The sequence below is a fragment of the Coregonus lavaretus genome, assembly GCF_964263955.1.
Source record: "Coregonus lavaretus genome assembly, chromosome: 9".
NCBI lineage: Eukaryota > Metazoa > Chordata > Actinopteri > Salmoniformes > Salmonidae > Coregonus > Coregonus lavaretus.
In genome coordinates this window covers 47,684,319-47,704,915 of record NC_139996.1, presented here as the reverse complement: position 1 = coordinate 47,704,915, position 20,597 = coordinate 47,684,319, and the positions used below count along the sequence as shown (strand labels likewise).

General features: G+C 42.0%; 1 protein-coding gene across 1 annotated transcript in view; it reads left to right on the top strand.

Moving 5' to 3' along the window:
- Positions 1 to 20,597, top strand: part of LOC311135279 (transcription factor SOX-6-like) — a 180,539-nt gene that overhangs the window by 66,524 nt on the left and 93,418 nt on the right. Inside the window, exons 3-4 of the mRNA XM_084169236.1 lie at positions 12,974 to 13,193; positions 14,633 to 14,843. Of these exons, the coding sequence (XP_084025362.1) occupies positions 12,975 to 13,193; positions 14,633 to 14,843 (430 nt within the window). The 5' untranslated portion in view covers position 12,974. The remainder of the gene's footprint in view (positions 1 to 12,973; positions 13,194 to 14,632; positions 14,844 to 20,597) is intronic.

Below are 20,597 nucleotides of genomic sequence, written 5' to 3'. Positions count from 1 at the left end.
GGACCCTCCGCAGGACGTCCGCGGGTAGCCAGTAGGTTATCCAGCCTGATGGACATGTCGACCAGCTGGTCGAAAGAGAGGCTGGTGTCCCTACAAGCCAGCTCCCGACGGACGTCCTCTCGTAGGCTACATCTGTATAGATCGACGAGGGCCCGATCATTCCACCCTGCATCTGCCGCTAGAGTACGGAATTCGAGAGCGAATTCCTGGGCACTCCTCCTCCCCTGCCGGAGGAAGACCAGACGCTCCCCCGCCGCTTTCCCCTCCGGGGGATGGTCAAACACCGCCCTGAAGCGGCGGGAGAACTCGTCGTAGGTAATAGTCGCGGCGTCGATCTTCCTCCACTCCGCGTTGGCCCATTCCAACGCCTTCCCGGCCAGGCAGGAGATCAGGGCGGACACGCTCTCATGCCCCGAAGGTGCCGGGTGCACGGTGGCCAGGTATAGCTCCACCTGGAGGAGGAATCCCTGACACCCAGCCGCGGTTCCGTCGTAGGCCCTCGGGAGAGAGAGTCGGACTCCTCGAGGTTCCGGCGCTGGAATGGGCGGACTGGCCGATGGTGCTGGCAGGGAGGGAGGCGGTGGAGGCGTACCCCAGCCTCGGAGGGTGGTGATCACCTCCTGCAGGGCGGTCCCCATCTGCAGGATCTGGTCCTGTTGTTCCCGAACCTGGGCCTCCAGTCTCGTCTGTCCTGCTTCGGCTCCTGCTGATTCCATGGTAGGTGTGTAATTCTGTCAGGGCGTGCTGTAGGTGTAGTGGTGGAATCAAACGCAGGACTCAGAACGATAATCCAAAGACTTGTATTAAAGCCAAAACCAAGGCAAAAGGACAACTGGCCCGAAGGCGAAAATACGCACGAAGGCGAAATAGTAACAGCGCACAAACAGGTGCGAAAATACTCCAGCGCAGTGGAGAGAAGCTCAACCGAGCGAAACACACGACTGACGAAAATCAATTACACACAACACTAGACAAACACAACGAGAAACTTATAGGACACTAATTACGCCCAAAATAGAAACAGGTGTGAAAACAAACAGACAAAAGCAAACGAACATGAAACATACAACGGTGGCAGCTAGAATTCCGGAGACGACGAACGCCGAAGCCTGCCCGAACAAGGGAGAGAGGCAGCCTCGGCCGAAACCGTGACAATAATCATGGTACTGTAGCATCCACATTAATGTAGAAGTGTTTAGAAACATATTTTATTCTTATAATAAAAGTGACTCCATTCATTTCTATTTGGTACAAAGTAATCTGAAACACAACCAAAACAAACAGCAAATGCATCCAAAACATTTGTTGAGTCACAAGCTTGATGGTAGTCATTGCGTGCTATGAATATGGGACCAAATACATTTTACTACTTGAAAACACATAAGTGAATTTGTCCCAACACTTTTGGTCCCCTGAAATGGGGGGACTATGTGCAAAAAGTGCTGTAATTTCTAAACGGTTCAGCTGATATGAATGAAAATACCCTCAAATTAAAACTGTCTGCACTTTAACCTCATAGTCATTGTATCATTTCAAATCCAAAGTGCTGGAGTACAGAGCCAAAATAACAAAACATTTGTCACTGTCCCAATACTTTTGGAGCTCACTGTATATAAAAACAAATAGATATATATTTTAAAGACACAAAGACACAACAAATATACTATTTACACATATTCGTATATTCATATTCTTATATACAGTTAAATTATATGTTTAGAAAGAGGAGAGGCGCTGTGATACAATATGTTTTTTATCTGTTTTTTAAAGCTAAACTTGCTTTTTGCCTGAGTAACCTCTGGTGGCAGAGCATTCCACGATGACATGGCTCTATACATAACTGAGCGACGCATTAAATCTGTTTTTGGTTTGGGTACAGTGAAGAAACCCATAGTGGTGTGTCTGGTGGGGTATGCATGTCTATTCGAAGTGTATGCAAATAGATTATACAAGTGGTTAGGCATTTTCAACGCACAAATGCTTCTTAAAAAATCGAGAAGAGAAGTAGTCAATTTCTCCTCAACCCTCAACCATGAAAGACTATCATGCATATTGTTGATGCTAGTTCTATGTGTGCAGTTAAGGGCAAGGCGTGCTGCTTTATTTTGAGCCAGCTGCAACTTGTGTTGACTCTTGTCAGAGTACTAGAGGTCAGTGGTCAGAGGTGACAGGTGATAAGGGGGAAGAAGCCTCTAAGAGACGTAAGGGACAGTTGGGTGTGTACAGTACCAGCCCCAGACAGACCATTATACTGCACACACAGGCCTGCACACACACACACACACACACAGACACACACACACACACAGACACACACACACACACACACACACACACACACACACACACACACACACACACACACACACACACACACACACACACACACACATGGGTGTGTTCCAATGCCAAGAAAAATAAAAACACAAGGGAGAGTGTTGGTCAACAAGACCACTCCTGGATTCGGTGGTCTGCGGTTTAGGTTCAGCCTGACTTCGGGAGAACTAGTACAGAGAGACCCTGTATCAGAGGGTATGTGTGAGTGAGAAAACTAACGATTCAGCCATTAAACCTTTTCAAGGGTTCCATTCTATTTTCACAGAGATTTTCCTTTTAGAAGACTACGAATCCACATGCTCGTACCACACCAAGGTGTCCATCTGATGTGATTCACAATTTCAGGCTATGCACACTTTTAAAATTAGAATTATACTCATAGAAATGTGTTTTGACAATGTAATACAAATGCTTAAGCATACATACTGAAGGATAGTTTTGGGAGAAATGCAGAACAAAAGGATACACCGTCTCAGGTGGGTCAAATTAGGTTTCGAAATAGGATTCGAACTTGGCATCCCTGAGGGCCAGAGCAGTTGTGTCTTTTAGATCACAATGAATACGATTACGTGGATGGGGGGACGTGATCCTAGATCAGCAGTCCTACTCTGAGATGATTGATACGGCCCCAGGTTAATTACAATACACATACAGAACTCTACATAGAACGTGGACTTTGCTACCAAGTATTTATTCAGCAGCCATTCACTTTCCCCTGCCACCCATCCTGCAAGCTGTCAGCTTTCAGCACACTGTTGACCAGGCCCTCCATTCACTAGGGGCCAGATGAATTGGTCCTTGCGATAGGTCGGAACTCCTTTACCAATAAGGTAAATACATAGAGGTCCCATTGAAACACATTGTTGACTATACACTAACTTTCCATTGACCTATAGAATGATGAATGCAACTCCTGTATTTTTGAAGTGTTTGATTGACCTATCACCAAACGCACAACATCCACTCAATTGACGTATCCACCATACACAATATTTGCTTCCTTCACAAGTTCCTTCAATGTATCATGAATGTACCCCCAGTTGCATCTGATGCAACGCCATGATGCAGTGTATTTGTAGTGTTACTTGAAAGCCACCGTGCAACTACCCAGAGAGTCACCCCATAATGGACACAGTGCCGAAGTTCATTTCCTCCAGCACCACCCCCTTCCCAGAGAAATCAATTTATGGGAACAGAATGACAGGAAACACAACTGCTTTCTTGTCATTAGGGCGCTAGCTGACAGAATTGGCCCGTTTTCGCTGCAACTGATTGGTTGCTAGTGAATTTTTCTATTTCGGGAAAATTGAGAGAATTTAGAGAATTTCTATGGAGAAAGCAGGGCCTGTGTGTGTCTGCATTCCAACATGTGTGAATGACAGTAGCCTCTGTTTGGGCCTCTCAATGACCATTTAACGAGGGGCCAGACTGACTAATGAACAACTTATAGATCTGGAAGCATCCCAAATGGCACCCTATTTCCTGTATAGTGCACTATAGATGGGAAAAGTAGTGCACTATATAGGGAATAGGATGCCATTTGGGATGCACTCTCAGATACTCTGGGGAACACGGTAGTAAGAAGAGGACCTATTATGTTTGGGAAGGTTTGTAGAGCTATGCCTGTTGGACCAAGTTTGTCTCTCACCTCATGCACTCTGAAAAATGTTGGGTTGAAAACAACCCAATTGGGGTGAATATTGGACAGAACACACATTGGGTTATTTTGACACAGCCAGTTGGGTCACAAACAACCCATTGTTTTCTTTAAGTTGGGTTACTGATGCTGGATTATTTAGCTATGATCAACCGGGTCAGTTCAGAAGACTGTAGGCATGGCTTAGTAAGGGCGTGGCTTTAAGAACGTTTTTTAAAAGTTTTTTTTTTAGTACTGGCACATTTGTAGCTTTAACCTTTTCACGTGTGAGTTCCAAATATCTCTAATGGTCGCCCCAGCGTGAGTTGTTTTATGCACGTGATGTCAGAATGCACTCACTGTTCCAAAATGTAATTCTTACGCAACAGGACAGTTAACCCGCGCTGCCTGCTAATTATCTATAGGCTATGTTTCAACACATTTTCTAACAAGTTTTATTTTCTAACAACAGTTTGAATTGAGGTGTGTTCCGCCTCCTCATTAATTCACATAGAAGTAGCCCATTTCACCGTTGCGGACAATTTATGTTTTAGGCTTTACTGAGCCGGACAAACTTCTCTTGAGGAGAGCCCAAGCACTTCCCCAGTGTTTCCGCAAACCTTTTCCCCATGGCACTTTTTCTGGCTGGCACTTGTTTTCCTTACAAATAATAACTTTGGACATGTGTGCGTTCCTATCAAAGTAAGTGCCTTATTTTCTGTATATCATGTTGTCGTTTCTACTGCAATATACAGAATGTATGTATGTATGTAGCATAATGTATTTACAGTTTTATTCACGTTTTCAATTGTGCGCCACCCTATGGGACTCCCGGTCACGGCCGGTTATGACACAGCCTGGGAATGAACCCAGGTTTGTAGTGATATTTCAAGCACTGTGAAGCAGTGCCTTAGACACTGCGCCACTCGGGAGGCCCCTGTAAAACACTTTTTTGAAGGTTGTACTGATTATGATGAGCTAATGCTAAGTTATTTGCCAACTATGTGTGGCGCCATTTTTGTTGACATACAATGCATTCTGGGTGTCACGTAAACGTCTGTCAGACCAAAGATGTTTCAACTAAACTTCCAGAAGTGAATGAAGGGAGGTAAATGATTGTAGACGACACACCCCCTTCAAAATGCATACTGCAAACAGACCAAACTCATCTTGTCTCCTTTTCTCATCTTTGGTTGACGCAAAAAAACAAACATGGTGGTGCACACAAACTACCCATTGTCGGATTACTCCTGTGACTGTCTGAACATTGCATACAAAAATAAACTGGGCACATTCAGGACATAACTCTGTAAGGATTGTGTTTGTGCAAAATGTTTCTGTGAAAAAACAGTGTGGCCAGCTCAAATGCTGACTGTTGCGTCAATCCAAACAGGATGTTCTAAATATGCGTTCTAATCACACCGTTTTGAGCGTACACTGCAGAGACCACTATAGAATGATCACACCCGTTTGTTGGTACGTGTCAAAGGGTTAATAAGGCTTATACAAAAATGTGAGTTCCTTAAGTCCCTATGCATATCCCAATGTTGAGATTGTTACCACTTTATAATATTCAAATAATGTTATTCATTTTATATTAAAATATATCATGTGAAGGAACAATTTTATTTGCAGTGTACAAACTTAAAAGGATGAACATGAATGACATTTGCCCTCATGGGTGGCCAAATAGAACTATCTGAAAGCCACGCCCCCCAATAGACCATAGGTTTCAGGAGGTGTGGCCTATTGGGGGCGTGGCTTTCAGAAAGGTATTTTTGGCCACCCGACAGAGTAAATGTAATTCCTGTTCATGTTATGTTTGTACACTGCAAATTAAAAAAAATTCTTTCAATATTTTGGCACATTACATATTTTAATATACAATTAAAAACATTATTATTTAAATATCATAAAGTGGTAGCTATCCCAACATTGGGATAAGCATAGGAACTTGAGGAACTCAACTTCTTCAAGCCTCAATAACCTCTACGGGATTGGTGTCCCGTATACGGGACGGTTGAGCTAACGTGCGCTAATGTTATTAGCATGACTGTTGTAAGTAACAGCAAACTTTCCAGGACATAGACATGTCTTATATGGGCAGAAAGCTTAAATTCTTGTTAATCTAACTGCACTGTCCAATTTACAGTAGCTATTACAGTGAAAAAATACCATGCTATTGTTTGAGGAGAGTGCACAACAACAAAAAACTTATCACGGCAACTGGTTTGATACATTCACCTCTGAAGGTAAATACTGTACTTACATTCAGTATTCTTGCTCTGATTTGTCATTCTGAGGGTCCCAGAGATAAAATGTAGCATAGTTTTGTTTGATAAAATAAATTTTTATATTTAAATGTAGGGACTGGGTTCTGCAGTTTGACCCTTGCTGTCTCTGGCTCCACACCCACACCCCCCGGCCATCTAGATGTGTGAAAGTTAGTGTATAAGCTAATGATCCATTATGTATGACATTCCTGGGAGTGTGTAAACTTACATTTTGTATTACCATATAATTGTTGTATGTTTTCTATAGTTATGTACTTGAAAATGTATCAATTGACCAATTCGGCACATTTGGGCAGACTTGATACAAAATAGTCCAGTATTGCAATGCTTCACTGGATCAATCTGAAACTTTGCACACACACTGCTTCCATCTCGGGCCAAAATCTAAATTGCGCCTAAACTGCAATATTATATTGTGGCCCTTCTCTTGCATTTCAAAGATGATGGAACAAAAAAATAAATGTCTCACTTCCTCAGCTCACTTCAGCGGGAATTGCTGGAGATTTTACACCCAATTGAGCGAATCAGAGGCCTTTATTGCCGCCCTCATCACTCCACAAGTGGCAGAGGGGACTCTGGCTGCTGAATGGTGCTTTGTGTGCTGTTTTCCTAAGAGGGGCCCTCGCTCTACCTCTCATCTGTCACAGACAGGTCCCTCTGCCTCCACGCTCCACAATGGCCTATTGTTTCTCCGGAATAGTCAGGTTTCCATGTTTCCAGGTTCCAGGAGTGAATGATGAACTCCTGCCAAATTCTGACCCCCCATCTTTTTTCGCTTGAGCTCACGAAGGCATTATAAATAACCCTCAACTTTTTGGGGGGAGTTAAAATGCTCCCCTGTCGTCCTCTTCCGGCAAACAACGTCCATTGATATTGGTTGGGGGAGTGTGTTTTTGGAAATGCCAAAAGGCTTTTATACATTTTCTATAGCGAGAGATGGAAGAAACTATATTAACCAGAAGCACCCCTAATGTAGAACCATGAGTAGAAAATATGCCCCCTTGGCCTTACTATGGAAAGAAAATGCTTAAACATGAACTTCATGCAGCTATTTTGTATCCAGCAGTTAAATTAGATTGAAACAGCTACTTGTTTTTGTGGAATATCAGGTAGCCATTTTCCTCAACATGACTAAAGTGGTAAAAGGCATATGTGATTGACACTGTCTCACAGTGTCTGGTCTGTTTCCTTATCAATCTTGAAATCTCTTGTGTCATGGAGATACAATACATTTGATATGTTTGCTCGACTTTCCGAGAGATATTATTGAATGCAACTTCGAGGGAAGCAATTTGGTTTCGATACTCTAATAGTGTGTAAATATTTATCTGGAAACGTGTAGTGGTCGGTCAGGGATGTTGGCCTAGGTTGCCCTAGTCGGTTTGGAGCCACAGGCCTGGTAATCATGAGAAAAAGATTAATAGAGTGTTTTGTTAGGACCACTGTCTCATCATGGTCTCATCAGTGTCTGCAGGAAGCCAGAGTCATTCTTTTGTTGGGCTCCCAGCGGGAACATTCTCTACTTCAGGGAAAATGGCCGCCACCGCCTCGACTATAATTAGAACATTTCTACATTCCTCTCCTGAGGCTTCCTCCAGGCATCTCAAACTGTAGTAATATTTGGTTTACAGTGAAGTAAAGGCTGACGTCTCTGGGCGTTTCTCTGTCTCTTTCTCTCTGTGTGCCTCATCAGATGTATATTAACAGCCATTGCTCCAAGGTAAGTCGAGTAGAGGTGTGTGTGTAGATGGGAATGTCCTTCATTCATGCTCCTTTGTGTACAACTATTGATTTCATCACATACACTATATAGCCAAAAGTATGTGGACACCGCTTCTTAGACTTGCTTTCAATGAAAATGACATTCTCATTAGTCGCACAAAAAGTTACATATTGCAGCTTTAAAACTTTCACTGAATGTTTCAATAAAACTGCTAGCGTATTTGGGATTAAGCACAGATAGGACACATTGAAATGTATTTCCTTAGGCATTAATGATGCAAACACATTTATTTTTTATTATGAAACGGCATCAGGGAGAGTCAAACCTACACTACATGACCAAAAGTATGTGGACAACTGCTTGTCGAACATCTAATTCCAAAATCATGGGTATTAATATGGCATTGGTCCCCCCTTTGCTGCTATAACAGCCTCCACTCTTCTGGGAAGGCTTTCCACTAGGTGTTGGAACATTGCTGCGGGGACTTGCTTCCTTTCAGCCACAAGAGCGTTAGTGAGGTTGGGCATTGATGTTGGGCGATTAGGCCTGGATCGTAGTCGGCGTTCCAATTCATCCCAAAGGTGTTCGATGGGGTTGAGGTCAGGGCTCTGTGCAGACCAGTCAAGATCTTCCACACCAATCTTGACAAACCATTTCTGTATGGACCTCGCTTTATGCACGGGGGCATTGTCATGCTGAAACAGGAAAGTGCCTTCCCCAAACTCTTGCCACAAAGTTGGAAGCACAGAATCATCTAGAATGTCATTGTATGCTGTAGCGTTAAGATTTCCCTTCACTGGAACTAAGAGGCCTAGCCCGAACTATGAAAAACCGCCCCCAGACCATTATTCCTCCTCCACCAAACTTTACAGTTGGCACTATGCATTGGGGCAGGTTGCGTTCTCCTGGCATTCGACAAACCCAGATTAGTCCGTCAGAATACCAGATAGTGTAGCGTGATTCATCACTCCAGAGAACGCATTTCCACTGCTCCAGAGTCCAATGGCGGCAAGCTATACACCACTCCAGCCGACGTTTGGCATTGCGCGTGATGATCTTGGTCTTGTGTGCGGCTGCTTGGCCATGGAAACCCATTTCATGAAGCTCCCAACGATCAGTTCTTGTGCTGACGTTTCTTCCAGAGGTAGTTTGGAACTTTGGTAGTGAGTGTTGCAACTGAGGACAGACAATTTTTACACGCTTCAGCACTTGGCGGTCCCGTTCTGTAAGCTTGTGTGGCCTACCACTTCGCGGCTGAGCCGCTGTTGCTCCTAGACGTTTCCACTTCACAATAACAGCACTTACAGTTGACCGGGGCAGCTCTAGCAGGGCAGAAATTTGACGAACTGATCTGTTGGAAAGGTGGCATCCTATGACGTTGCCATGTTGAAAGTCACTGAGCTCTTCAGTAAGGCCATTCTACTGCTAATGTTTGTCTATGGAGATTGCATGGCTGTGTGCTCGATTTTATACACCTGTCAGCAACGGGTGTGGCTGAAATAGTCGAATCCACTCGTTTGAAGGAATGTCCACATACTTTTGTATATATAGTGTATCATCCGCAATGGTTGGGCTCTTCATTGATGGCCGTCAATGTAAGCCTGAGATCATTTGAACGAAAGTGATGAAAAATTGTTATTGCTAGATGACCATAGTGTCTGTTTGAGGACTAAACATCAATGCATTCTTGTTATCATAGTTTGTTTTGCCGCTATAGCTAACACAAAGCAAACCCTTGCCTCACTCAATCATATTGTGCCTGATATTGCCAATGGAGATTGCTATTTTCTATGATTGGGTCTGGCTAATGCTAACTAATTACACGCGGTCTGTTGGTCTCGCTAACGCTAACAAACAGCCCAGGGTCTGTTGTGTGATGAAACTATCAATGGCAGTGATTTATGAGGTCCAGGCATTCCAGGCCATATGAAATCTCAGTTCCAAGAAGCTAGCTAACTCTTAAGCACCCATAAACACAGCAAGCGGCAATATTGTCAGCCCTTTCTTTTTTAATGACATGATCCACATCAGATGATGTCATCAGTGTCTCCAGATGATGTCATCAGAAACACTTATATTTTTCTATATTTTTAACTACAGAACATAGAACCCGACATTTTCACATATGTTGACATTGCGGTGGTGCTGGAGATTATGCATTTTATGTTGAAAAATAGTGAATTTTCCCTTTATGTAGGTAGTGTGCATGATAGCAATACAGAGGAATACAGTAGATGTATTTGGGGGTGTAATTAACCGATGCTATCATCAGTGTCACAGAAGGGTCAGGACTGGTGTCAGATGTCATCTTTGCAAGGACGGCCATATGCAAGGGGCCTCTCCTGTCCAAGTTTGGCTTTGCTCACAATCACACAACCATCTCACACCCTTTGACCACACACACATATGTAAGCATACACATACACACACACACACACACACACACACACACACACAATGCTAGTGCTGACCCTGCCCCCTCTCTCCAAGTTTCCTTTCAGCACATATTATGTATAATTTTCTCCAGTTGACAGTTACAGAACCCCCACCTCTGATCCACTGTATATGCTTCTATCAAATCACTGTAGACACCTACTACTGTGGGACACCTGCTACCCTTCCCTTCCCATTTGATCTGACTCTCTCTCTCCCTGTTTTAGATATTTGAGTAAAGGTTAGATTTGTGTATTAGGGGGCCCAAGAGACAGAATACCATCCTGCGTGATTTATGGAGTGCTAATACTGGTCTACTTCATAGAATATTAGGTCTTGATTCTCTTTGGCGTAAAACACAACTCTCGTGTTCCCACTTTATAATCCCATTTGGCTTGAGTCCTGATTCTCCACAAGTGTGCACTTGCACACTCCCTGTCATGGATTTGATATCATATGATTGGTGTAAGCATTACACCATTGTTAAATCCATGACAGTAAGTGTGCAAAGGTACACTTTGGGAAAAGAGTGGAGAATTGGCATGCAGCTTTTGTATTGGCAATCAACACTTAACAATAGTTTTGAAGGGGTTTGTGTGTAAAGTAATTGCAGCAAATGATTTATTGACATGGTAAGGTGAGGTGGTGGCGTTAGGAAATACAGGTTTACACAGAAGCCCACTTGACTCAAGCCACTCCCAGCTAGCACATAACGTTCTGAAAACCATATGTTTCTTAGCGTGGTTGTCCTACAGAATGGTTATTTTGCATTCAACCTACATACAACTTTCTGGGAATGGTGCAGGATATTTGCTTGACTTTTGAACACTCTCAGCACATTTAAGGAACTTGACAAAATAACTTTATTTCATTACTTTAACAGAACATTTCCTAAAAGTTCAAACATGGTTACATTACATTTAATTTCAAGTTTGGTAATGTTCTAGGAATGTTCTCCAACTGGTTTGAAATTGGGAATGTTCTCAAATAGTTCAGAGAACTTTAAGAAACAACGTTCCTCTGTGTGAATTCCAGTACTTCAGCATAACGTTCCCTACAGGTTTCCTCATGGTTCTATTTAAAGTAATGTTCTCAAATTGTTCCAAGAATGTTACGAAACAACGTTCTTCTGTGGGAATTCCAGTACTTCAGCATAACGTTTCCTACAGGTTTCCTCATGGTTCTATTTAAAGTCATGTTCTCAAATTGTTCAGAGAACGTTAAGAAAACTTTCCATAAAAACCACAAGAAAACATTAGTGACGTTCTAAGAATGTTATTTAAAAATATATACCTTCTGTTCTCAGCATCAACAAAACTCTCTCTATCCTCTATCTTTTTAATTGTGTTCAGGTGTGTTGGCCGTGAACACTAATTGGCCACACCTGATCTTAATGAGTGCTTGTTTCCTTTTAAATGGGGTCTTTTTGAATAGACTAAAATTAACAGCTTTATGCGTAAAAAACAATAACATTGCATGCTAGCTCCATCCTGGTGGCGGAGTGGACTAATTCCATGGATACACAACAGACGATTATAGGTTTGAATCTCCCTGATGCATGATTAATGCCTAAGGAAATGAATTTCTATCTGTGCTTAATCCCAAATAAACTAGCAGTCTCATTGAAACATTCAGTGAAAGTTTTAAAGCTGCTATATGTAACTTTTTGTGCGACTAATGAGAATGTAATTCTCATTGAAAGCAAGTCTAATAAGCGGTAGCTCTCTTCTAAGTGTGCTATTTCTTTGCTTCCTGTTCTTAAGTTTTGTTTTTCCGTCTTTTACTTTCGGTTTTGTAAAAACAGCTAAAGGTACAATATTTTGGGTTATTGAAAATATATGATTCTCTACATTATGCATTGCTTGTTTTGTCACAAACTGAAATTAGGCGAACAATTCGAATTTTAGCAACCAGGAAATGGCAGAGAGATTTCTGCATATTGCACCTTTAAGGAAGTTATTCAAAAACCTCCAAATAAACTATAAGTTCCGTTCTCAGAGCATTAATAAAACCTCCCAGAAAAAATGAAGAAGAAGACAGAGAAAACCCTGTGCACAGCAGTGCTTTTAAATCCAGATGCTAGTTTTGGCAGGAACAACTAGTATTAAAAAAACAAGTGTAAAAACCCCACTAGAAAGACTTGATTTGCAGTGTAGTTGTGATTGTCTTCCTAATGATGGACCTCAATACTCGAGTTCTAGGAATCAGTAGGCGATGGAGTCACACCACTGATAAACACCCAAACTCTGATGTGGGTCTTATCTCCGTTTGATCTGCCATCAGCAACATCAGCTTAAGCCAGGAAGTTTTCCTGTGGTTCACGATTTCTTCATCACACTTCCGTCGATCAGTGTGATTGTGACGGATAAGAAAAGGTATTTTCCTGTCTTCTTCTCCAGAGCATTCTATCATCCCAACATCCACCCTAATCCTGGAATGTTAGGGGTTTTTCCCAGCAGGTGCATATCTGTTTCAAGATTGATATACTGTAGAGATGCATGAATATTGAGGAAATTCATATTTTTTCCCCATCTTCCTGTTTCCTTATAGAATGATGTCTTCTAAACGAGCCACACCTCCGTTTCCCCCGGCGACAGAGGAAGACGAAGCGATGGGTCAGGACAGTGTGGGCGGGGCCAATGAGGAAAGAGAAAGCCATGACAAGCCAGTCATGCCCCCTCTGCACGGCAAAGCCCTCCCAGAGGAGCACCAGCCAATAAGAGACAGCCAGCCTGAGTCGGACTGGGAGAGTATAGGCCCTACTCAGACAGTGAGACACACACAAACACACACTCTCCATCAGATTGACACACTGTCACTGAGCCCTATACAGAGGAATCTTCCTCTTTAAGACAAATGCCTCTTGAAACAGTTTCAAGGATGTCTTAAGATGTCGCTGTTAGTCAAAGCCCCTTGTCTTTGAAACATAAGCCATCGAAAGTTCTTGGAGGAGAAAACATACAGAAATAAACCTCTCGTCAGGCCACATGTGCTAGAGTGTCTACTGATGGACAATGTGGATTTAATACCAAACAGTATGGTTGCGTCCCAAACGACACCATATTCCCTATATAGTGCACTACTTTTGACCAGAGCCCATAGAGGGGTAACATTTGGGATGCAACTGTCTCTGCTACTATATCTCTGCTACGATATAACTGGCCCCTGAATGCCCTTTGCCCTATGATGTCATAAGTGTAGCACATGACTACGTAATAAAGCTACAAATACATGCAATTCTGGACTGAGAGACTGCTAGCATAACATTTACATCATTTAGCAGACAATCTTATCCAGAGCGACTTACAAATTGGTGCATTCAACTTATGATAGCCAGTGGGACAACCACTTTTTTTTTTATGTGGGGGAGGGGGGGGGGGGTAGATATGTTAGCTGATGGAAGGAAGATGTAAGTTATGTTTATTTAATGTCACAATAACTCATTGTCCTACAAAAAGCATGGCTGAATCACTCGCCCCAAATGGCCATACTTAGTCCTGTGGGATTATTTGCTGTAGGGTCAGAGTTGGCTCTTTTTAACCTGAAAAACACCACTATCTCCATGTATGACAGGTATAAAATGTACCTTTCACCCTTGCCCCACAGGCTATGTGTGACCTGTGTCATTCTTCTGTATTGAGTTGCATTCGTTAATCACAAGATGGAGGGAGTGGATATCCATAACCGTGTATATAGTGCACTATATAAGGGGACTGCCTTTGTTGCGAAACCCCTGAGTTATTGTGTCTGTCCCAAATGGCACCCTATTCCCTATATAGTGCACTACTTTTAACCAGAGCCCTATGGGTAGTGCACTACATAGGGAATAGGAAGCCGTTTGGGACACATATCTCAACTTGACCTTTCCACACTGCCATGCCAGTCCCTCTGTGCCAAGGTGTCACTCTCTGGCTGCCAATACAGAGATTTGCAACCTGGCCCGAGTCTAAATTCTGCCGTAAGAAGATGATTGCCATGATTTAAACAACAACACCCACAGCAACAACAACCGCAAACATTAGTCTAGGGATATCAATAGAGAGGTGGTGAAAAGTAAAAAGTACGTATAGAAATAGATTGTATTTTAAGTTACACTTAACTTTGTGGTGAGTGATTAGTTGAAGTAATGGCCATAAGCTACTAAAGAAAAAGTCATAGTATTGTCATTCCACTAATTCCAAAACACCCCTGTTGTATTTGTTCCTATAGGACAATGCTAGTAGCAAGGGCTGTTCCTTGAACTCCTACCGGAATGACACTACATCTCCACCAAAGCCTGAGGAGTGTTCCCAGGAGTGCGGTGAGCTGCTAGGCGGATCCGCCTTCAGAACACCGGAGCGCCGCAAAGGAAGCCTGGCCGACGTGGTGGACACACTGAAACAGAAGAAACTGGTAGAGCTGACAAAGACAGAACAGGATGGTAGGAGATGTCCTATAACACCCCTCTCTCTGTGTGCATGCGTATGTGAGCTCTCCTGCACATGTGTGTGCGTGTGATTGTGTGTGTGCGTGCATGCTCGCCTGCGTAAATACAGTATGTTCAGCCTTTACTTTGTGTCCAGATCCTCTTCGGAGGATCTTTGAACCTTTCAATGAGTGACAAATCCCCCACCCATAGATCATATATCTGTGAGAAGTGAAATCACTAGTTTCCCTTTTCTCACCCTCAGATCTGGGTCCTCACATCAGGCTAGTGGTTGACTCCCATTGCATGCCCCTGCATGCGCCTGTACCCCACAGCTATGGAGTTCTATCAACTCTCTGTACTGTTATGCTACACATTGTAATTGTCATGATATCAGAGGCCCCGCTGATCTTTCATCTTAAATGCTTCACTTTGTTATTGATATAGTGGAGTGTAGAGTAGTGATCTCTAGAGCCGGATAGCCAAAGGCATCGCAGCTTTTTTGCAATGTCTTCTGTACTGTAGATCAGGGTTTCTTAAACTATGGGTTGGGACCCAAAGTGGGCCCTAAGCATGTAAGAGGTGGGTCGCAAGTTATGAGAATGCATCTACTGTATAATCACAAACGATTTATTCTCAATTTGGGTCACGGGAGGACGGTCAATTTCTCATTTTGGGTCTTGAGCTGAAAATGTTTAAGAACCCCTGCTGAAGCCTTTTGTTTACTGTGAGTGAGCCCTCTTCATGGGTGTGTGTGGTTTTTCAAGTTTTAAACTTTATTTGCCATGTGCACAGGATATTACAGGTTTAAAACAGTACAGTGAAATTCTTACCTTGAGATCTCTTTCCCAACAATGCAGTGATAATAATAATAATAATAATAATAATAATAATAACAAATAATACAATTTAAAAAAACACAAGAACTGCGATGTGAGTTAGAAACACGAGAATGCCAGTATATACAGCTCAGTGCCAGTACCTTATTCAATGTGCAGGGGTACTGGAGTGGTTGAGGTGGGTTTATACATAAAAAGTGTGTTGCACGGTATACCGAAACTTCTGTACTTTTTCGATACTAGAACATGAAAAATGGTTCGGTGCTAGATTATTTTTTATTTTTGGTACTTCTAAAAAATGTGTCTCACGGATCAACTCTATCGGCGATGTCACCCTTTTAGCACGAAAGCACTGTGCCTGCTCCACTTAGCCTGCACTGGGAGTCTGGGCTGCATCATGTTAGCTCCCCACTCATGCTGCACAGAAGTTAACACACTTGAATAATGCAACACGGCATGTAGAAATGTTGAAACTGTTAATTACTGTTCGCAAAACAATGTCCATACAGCCTAGAACACTTTACAATGCAAGAAGATACCGGGACTGCTTTATAGACTAACTGTTCTTGCTAGCTTACAACTGAAGCTATCATAAATTCACTACCCTGGTACTTTGTTTGTGATAATATGCAAACCATAACACACAATATGCTGATTTCAAAGCTGATTGCCACCAAAACTTTATTAATTCACTTAATGGGTCTCTCGGTCTCATTACTGGTTAAAGAGACAGCGCACCCTTTTATACAATAAGCTCTTTCTATGCAAATGTTGTTGATCAGTACAACAAAATAAGTCCCAAATGGAAGGGAAACAAATTATCTTCTGTAGCCCCATGAAATCAGCCAAAACAAGCTCAATAACTTAATGAATGCTCACACTCCTATTGAATATGCATTAATGTCAATAGGCCTAGGCTACATCTTCATTTAACCAGTTTATCAATAGAGATTTAACATTCAAATAAATTATCACTATGCTATGTAGTTAGATTGGTAAAGACAAAGTCAAATTGATTGTATGATTGTATAATTGATTCATTAATGCATACATGGCTGTCTCTGAAAAATGTAACCCACGGCCTCGATTCGGTCTTGTGTAGCAAAATGTGATTTGTGTTTTTTACATAGGATAAAAGTAAAGACTACAAAATGGTATATCATACACTGCAGTTGAGGAACAATTGGAAAGTAATTCTGCTTTGAAAGTTGATAAACTTGTAATCCCATTTGAATGTTTTCGTACACCTACTGGAGAGCTCTTCTTAGCCCCACCCATCTCTTTAAGGATTCACATGTGAGGCCATGTGCTAAACAGAGTGAGTAAGGTAGTGTAGTAAACAACCAAAGATTTCAAGACTAAAAGTGGTGAAAGTAGTAGCTTACAATAAGGAAAAATTCCAGGTAAAAATACACTTAATCTAGTCCTTGGCCTATATCCTAATCAGACTTTGAAAGTGTCCAGATAAAAATATTGTATAAATATTTAATAATTATGAGATGACGCTTACCCAGACACTTGTCTAAATTGATGGGTAATGTGAAAGAAATACTATAACCACCCCCCAGCCACATCTAGCTAAGTGGATGGGTCACTATTGTCTAGACATGTACACATGTTCATGAAATACAATAGATGGCCGTAATCACCCCCAGACACACCTGGCTAACTTGTGAAGTGGAGTCTTTTGTTTAGACATGTAGCTAGCTAACTAGCTAAACAATGAACCATAATCCCAACCCATAGCTACATTACAAACGGATTGTAATAGCTAGCCACTATGCATGAAATGGTGGAATATGAATCTGCAGGTTGCTAAAGCTGACCAACTAGGTTCAATGTTAGCTAGCTAGCTAACATTAGGCTATAACTTGCAATGAAAATGACTTTTACCATTATACATGGATGAACGCTTCATGGTAGCATGTCTTTTCCGTTTGGTTTTTGCTAGCTACATCTTGTTTGGCCTGTTATTGTGTCAAGTCACTCCGGTTCACACTGACCATGTGCATATAGTAGTCCATCATAACTTTTTCCCACCGATCTTTGTTGATAGCGCCTGCTAAATTCTGGACAGCAATGTTGAGAGCAGTAGCAACACTTGTGCAGATCTCCATGGCTAACATTATATTTTTCAAAAAGCCGCGGTAGCAAGGATTATCTACATGGCAGAACAAACCGAACTCATCTGTCGGCATGTCCAGCCCATCCATTATCTCAGCCAATCATGGCTAGCGGGAAGGTTCCTGTCTTTTTCCGTGACTAAACCAGCTAGGCTCGTAAATTAACCATTTTATTTGTATTTACAGATGTTATACAAGTTTGTTAATAAGGCACATGAAAGTTCACATGATCCAGAAGGCATTTCTGCCGAAAAACTCATTTTGATAAAAATATAAAAAACTTTCAAATGCCTCTCCTGTGAAGTAGTGACGTGCGACATACACCTAGCTTCTTGAAACGGGTCCCAAATATAAAATGTAATGATATTGAACTCAAAAGATGGCCAACAATTGAATGGAGCAGTAGCTGAGTTTCAGTCTGGATCAAGTGCCATTCTGTGACTTTGGTTAATATGCCTTTTTTTGTAGTGGTATTGTTTTGGTATTGAGTATCGTGATGGTATCGAGAATTATGATACTAAACCTGGTATCAAAGTCAAAATTCTGGTATCATGAGAACACTAACTGGTAGTAGGATTTCCATGTAAACAGGGTTGAAAAGTGACTGATAGCAGGAATATATAAATGGTGTTATACTAATGGTAATAAAGTGCATTCGGAGAGTATTCAGACCCCTTTACTTTTTCCACATTGTTACATTACATCCTTATTCTAAAATGTATGAAATTATTTTTTTTACACACAATACCCTACAATTTTGCTAATCTATAAAAAAAAAAAAAAACTGAAATACTTTATTTACATAAGTATTCAGACCCTTTGCTATGAGACTCGAAATTGAGCTCAGGTGCATCCTGTTTCCATTAATCATCCTTGAGATGTTTCTACAACTTGATTGGAGTCCACCTGTGGTAAATTCAATTGTTTGGACATGATTTAGAAAGAAACACACCTGTCTATATAAGGTCCCACAGTTGACAGTGCATGTCAGAGCAGAAGCTATACCATGAAGTCCAAGCAACTGGCCGTATATCTATGAGATAGAATTGTGATGAGGCATATATCTGGGGAAGGGTATAAAACAATTTATAGAATGTTGAAAGTTTCCAAGAGCACAGTGGTCTCCATCATTGGGAAATTGAAAAAAATATGGAACTACCCAGTCTGCCTAGAGTCGGCCGTCAGACCAAACTGAGCAACCGGGCAAGAAGGACCTTGGTCAGGGAGATGACCAAGAACCCAATGACCACTCTGACAGAACTACATAGTTCATTGACTGAGATGGGAGAACCTGCCAGAAGGACAACAGTCTCTACAGCACTTCACCAATCTGTGTTTTATGGGAGAGTGGCCAGACAGAAGCCACTTCTGAGAAAAAGGCACATGACAGCATGCCTGGAGTTTGCAAAATGGCACATGAAAGACGCTGAGAGCATAAGGCAAAAGATTCTGTGGTCTGATGAGACAAAAATGTAACTCTTTGGCCTGAATGCAAAGTGCTATGTCTGGAGAAAACCAGGCACAGCTCATCACCTGTCTAACACCATCCCTACCATGAAGCATGGTGGTGGCAGCATCATGCTATGTTTATGCTTTTCAGCAGCAGGGACTGGGAGACTGGTAAGGATAGAGGGAACAATGAATGGAGCCATTCAGAGTTTACAACAAAACATGCTAAATTTGTAGTCACAAGCTTGATGTAGTCATTGCGTGCAAGGAATATGGGACCAAATACTAAACTTTTGACTACTTTAATACATAAAGTGCCTAATTGTTTTGCAGATTCATGAATATACCCTAAAATAATTAATTAATGAATTAATACCCTAATATGAAACATTCTATCTTAAATCTAAAATGCTTAAGTATACAGTCATGGTCAAAAGTTTTAAGAATGGTCTTCACAAAGTTTGCTGCTTCAGTGTTATGAGATATTTTTGTCAGATGTTACTATGGTATACTGAAGTATAATTACAAGCATTCCATAAGTGTCAAAGGCTTTTATTGACAATTACATTAAGTTTATGCAAAGAGTCAATATTTGCAGTGTTGATCCTTCTTTTTCAAAACCTCTGAAATCCGCCCTGGCATGCTGTCAATTAACTTCTGGGCCACATCCTGACTGATGACAGCCCATTCTTGCATAATCAATGCTTGAAGTTTGTCAGAATTTGTGGGTTTTTGTTTGTCCACCCGCCTCTTGAGGATCGACCACAAGTTATCAATGGGATTAAGGACTGGGGAGTTTCCTGGCCATGGACCCAACATTTCCATGTTTTGTTCCCCGAGCCACTTAGTTATCACTTTTGCCTTATGGCAAGGTGCTCCATCATGCTGGAAAAGGCATTGGTCGTCACCAAACTGTTCTTGGATGGTTGGGAGAAGTTGCTCTCGGAGGATGTGTTGGTACCATTCTTTATTCATGGCTGTGTTATTAGGCAAAATTGTGAGTGAGTCCACTCCCTTGGCTGAGAAGCAACCCCACACATTAATGGTCTCAGGATGCTTTACTGTTGGCATTACATAGGACTGATGGTAGCACTCACCTTGTCTTCTCCGGACAAGGTGTTTTCCAGATGCCCCAAACAATCGGAAAGGGGATTCATCAGAGAAAATGACTTTACCCCAGTCCTCAGCAGTCCAATCCCTGTGCCTTTTGCAGAATATCAGTCTGTCCCTGATGTTTTTCCTGGAGAGAAGTGGCTTCTTTGCTGCCCTTCTTGACACCAGGCCATCCTCCAAAAGTCTTTGCCTCACTCTGCGTGCAGATGCACTCACACCTGCCTGCTGCCATTCCTGAGCAAGCT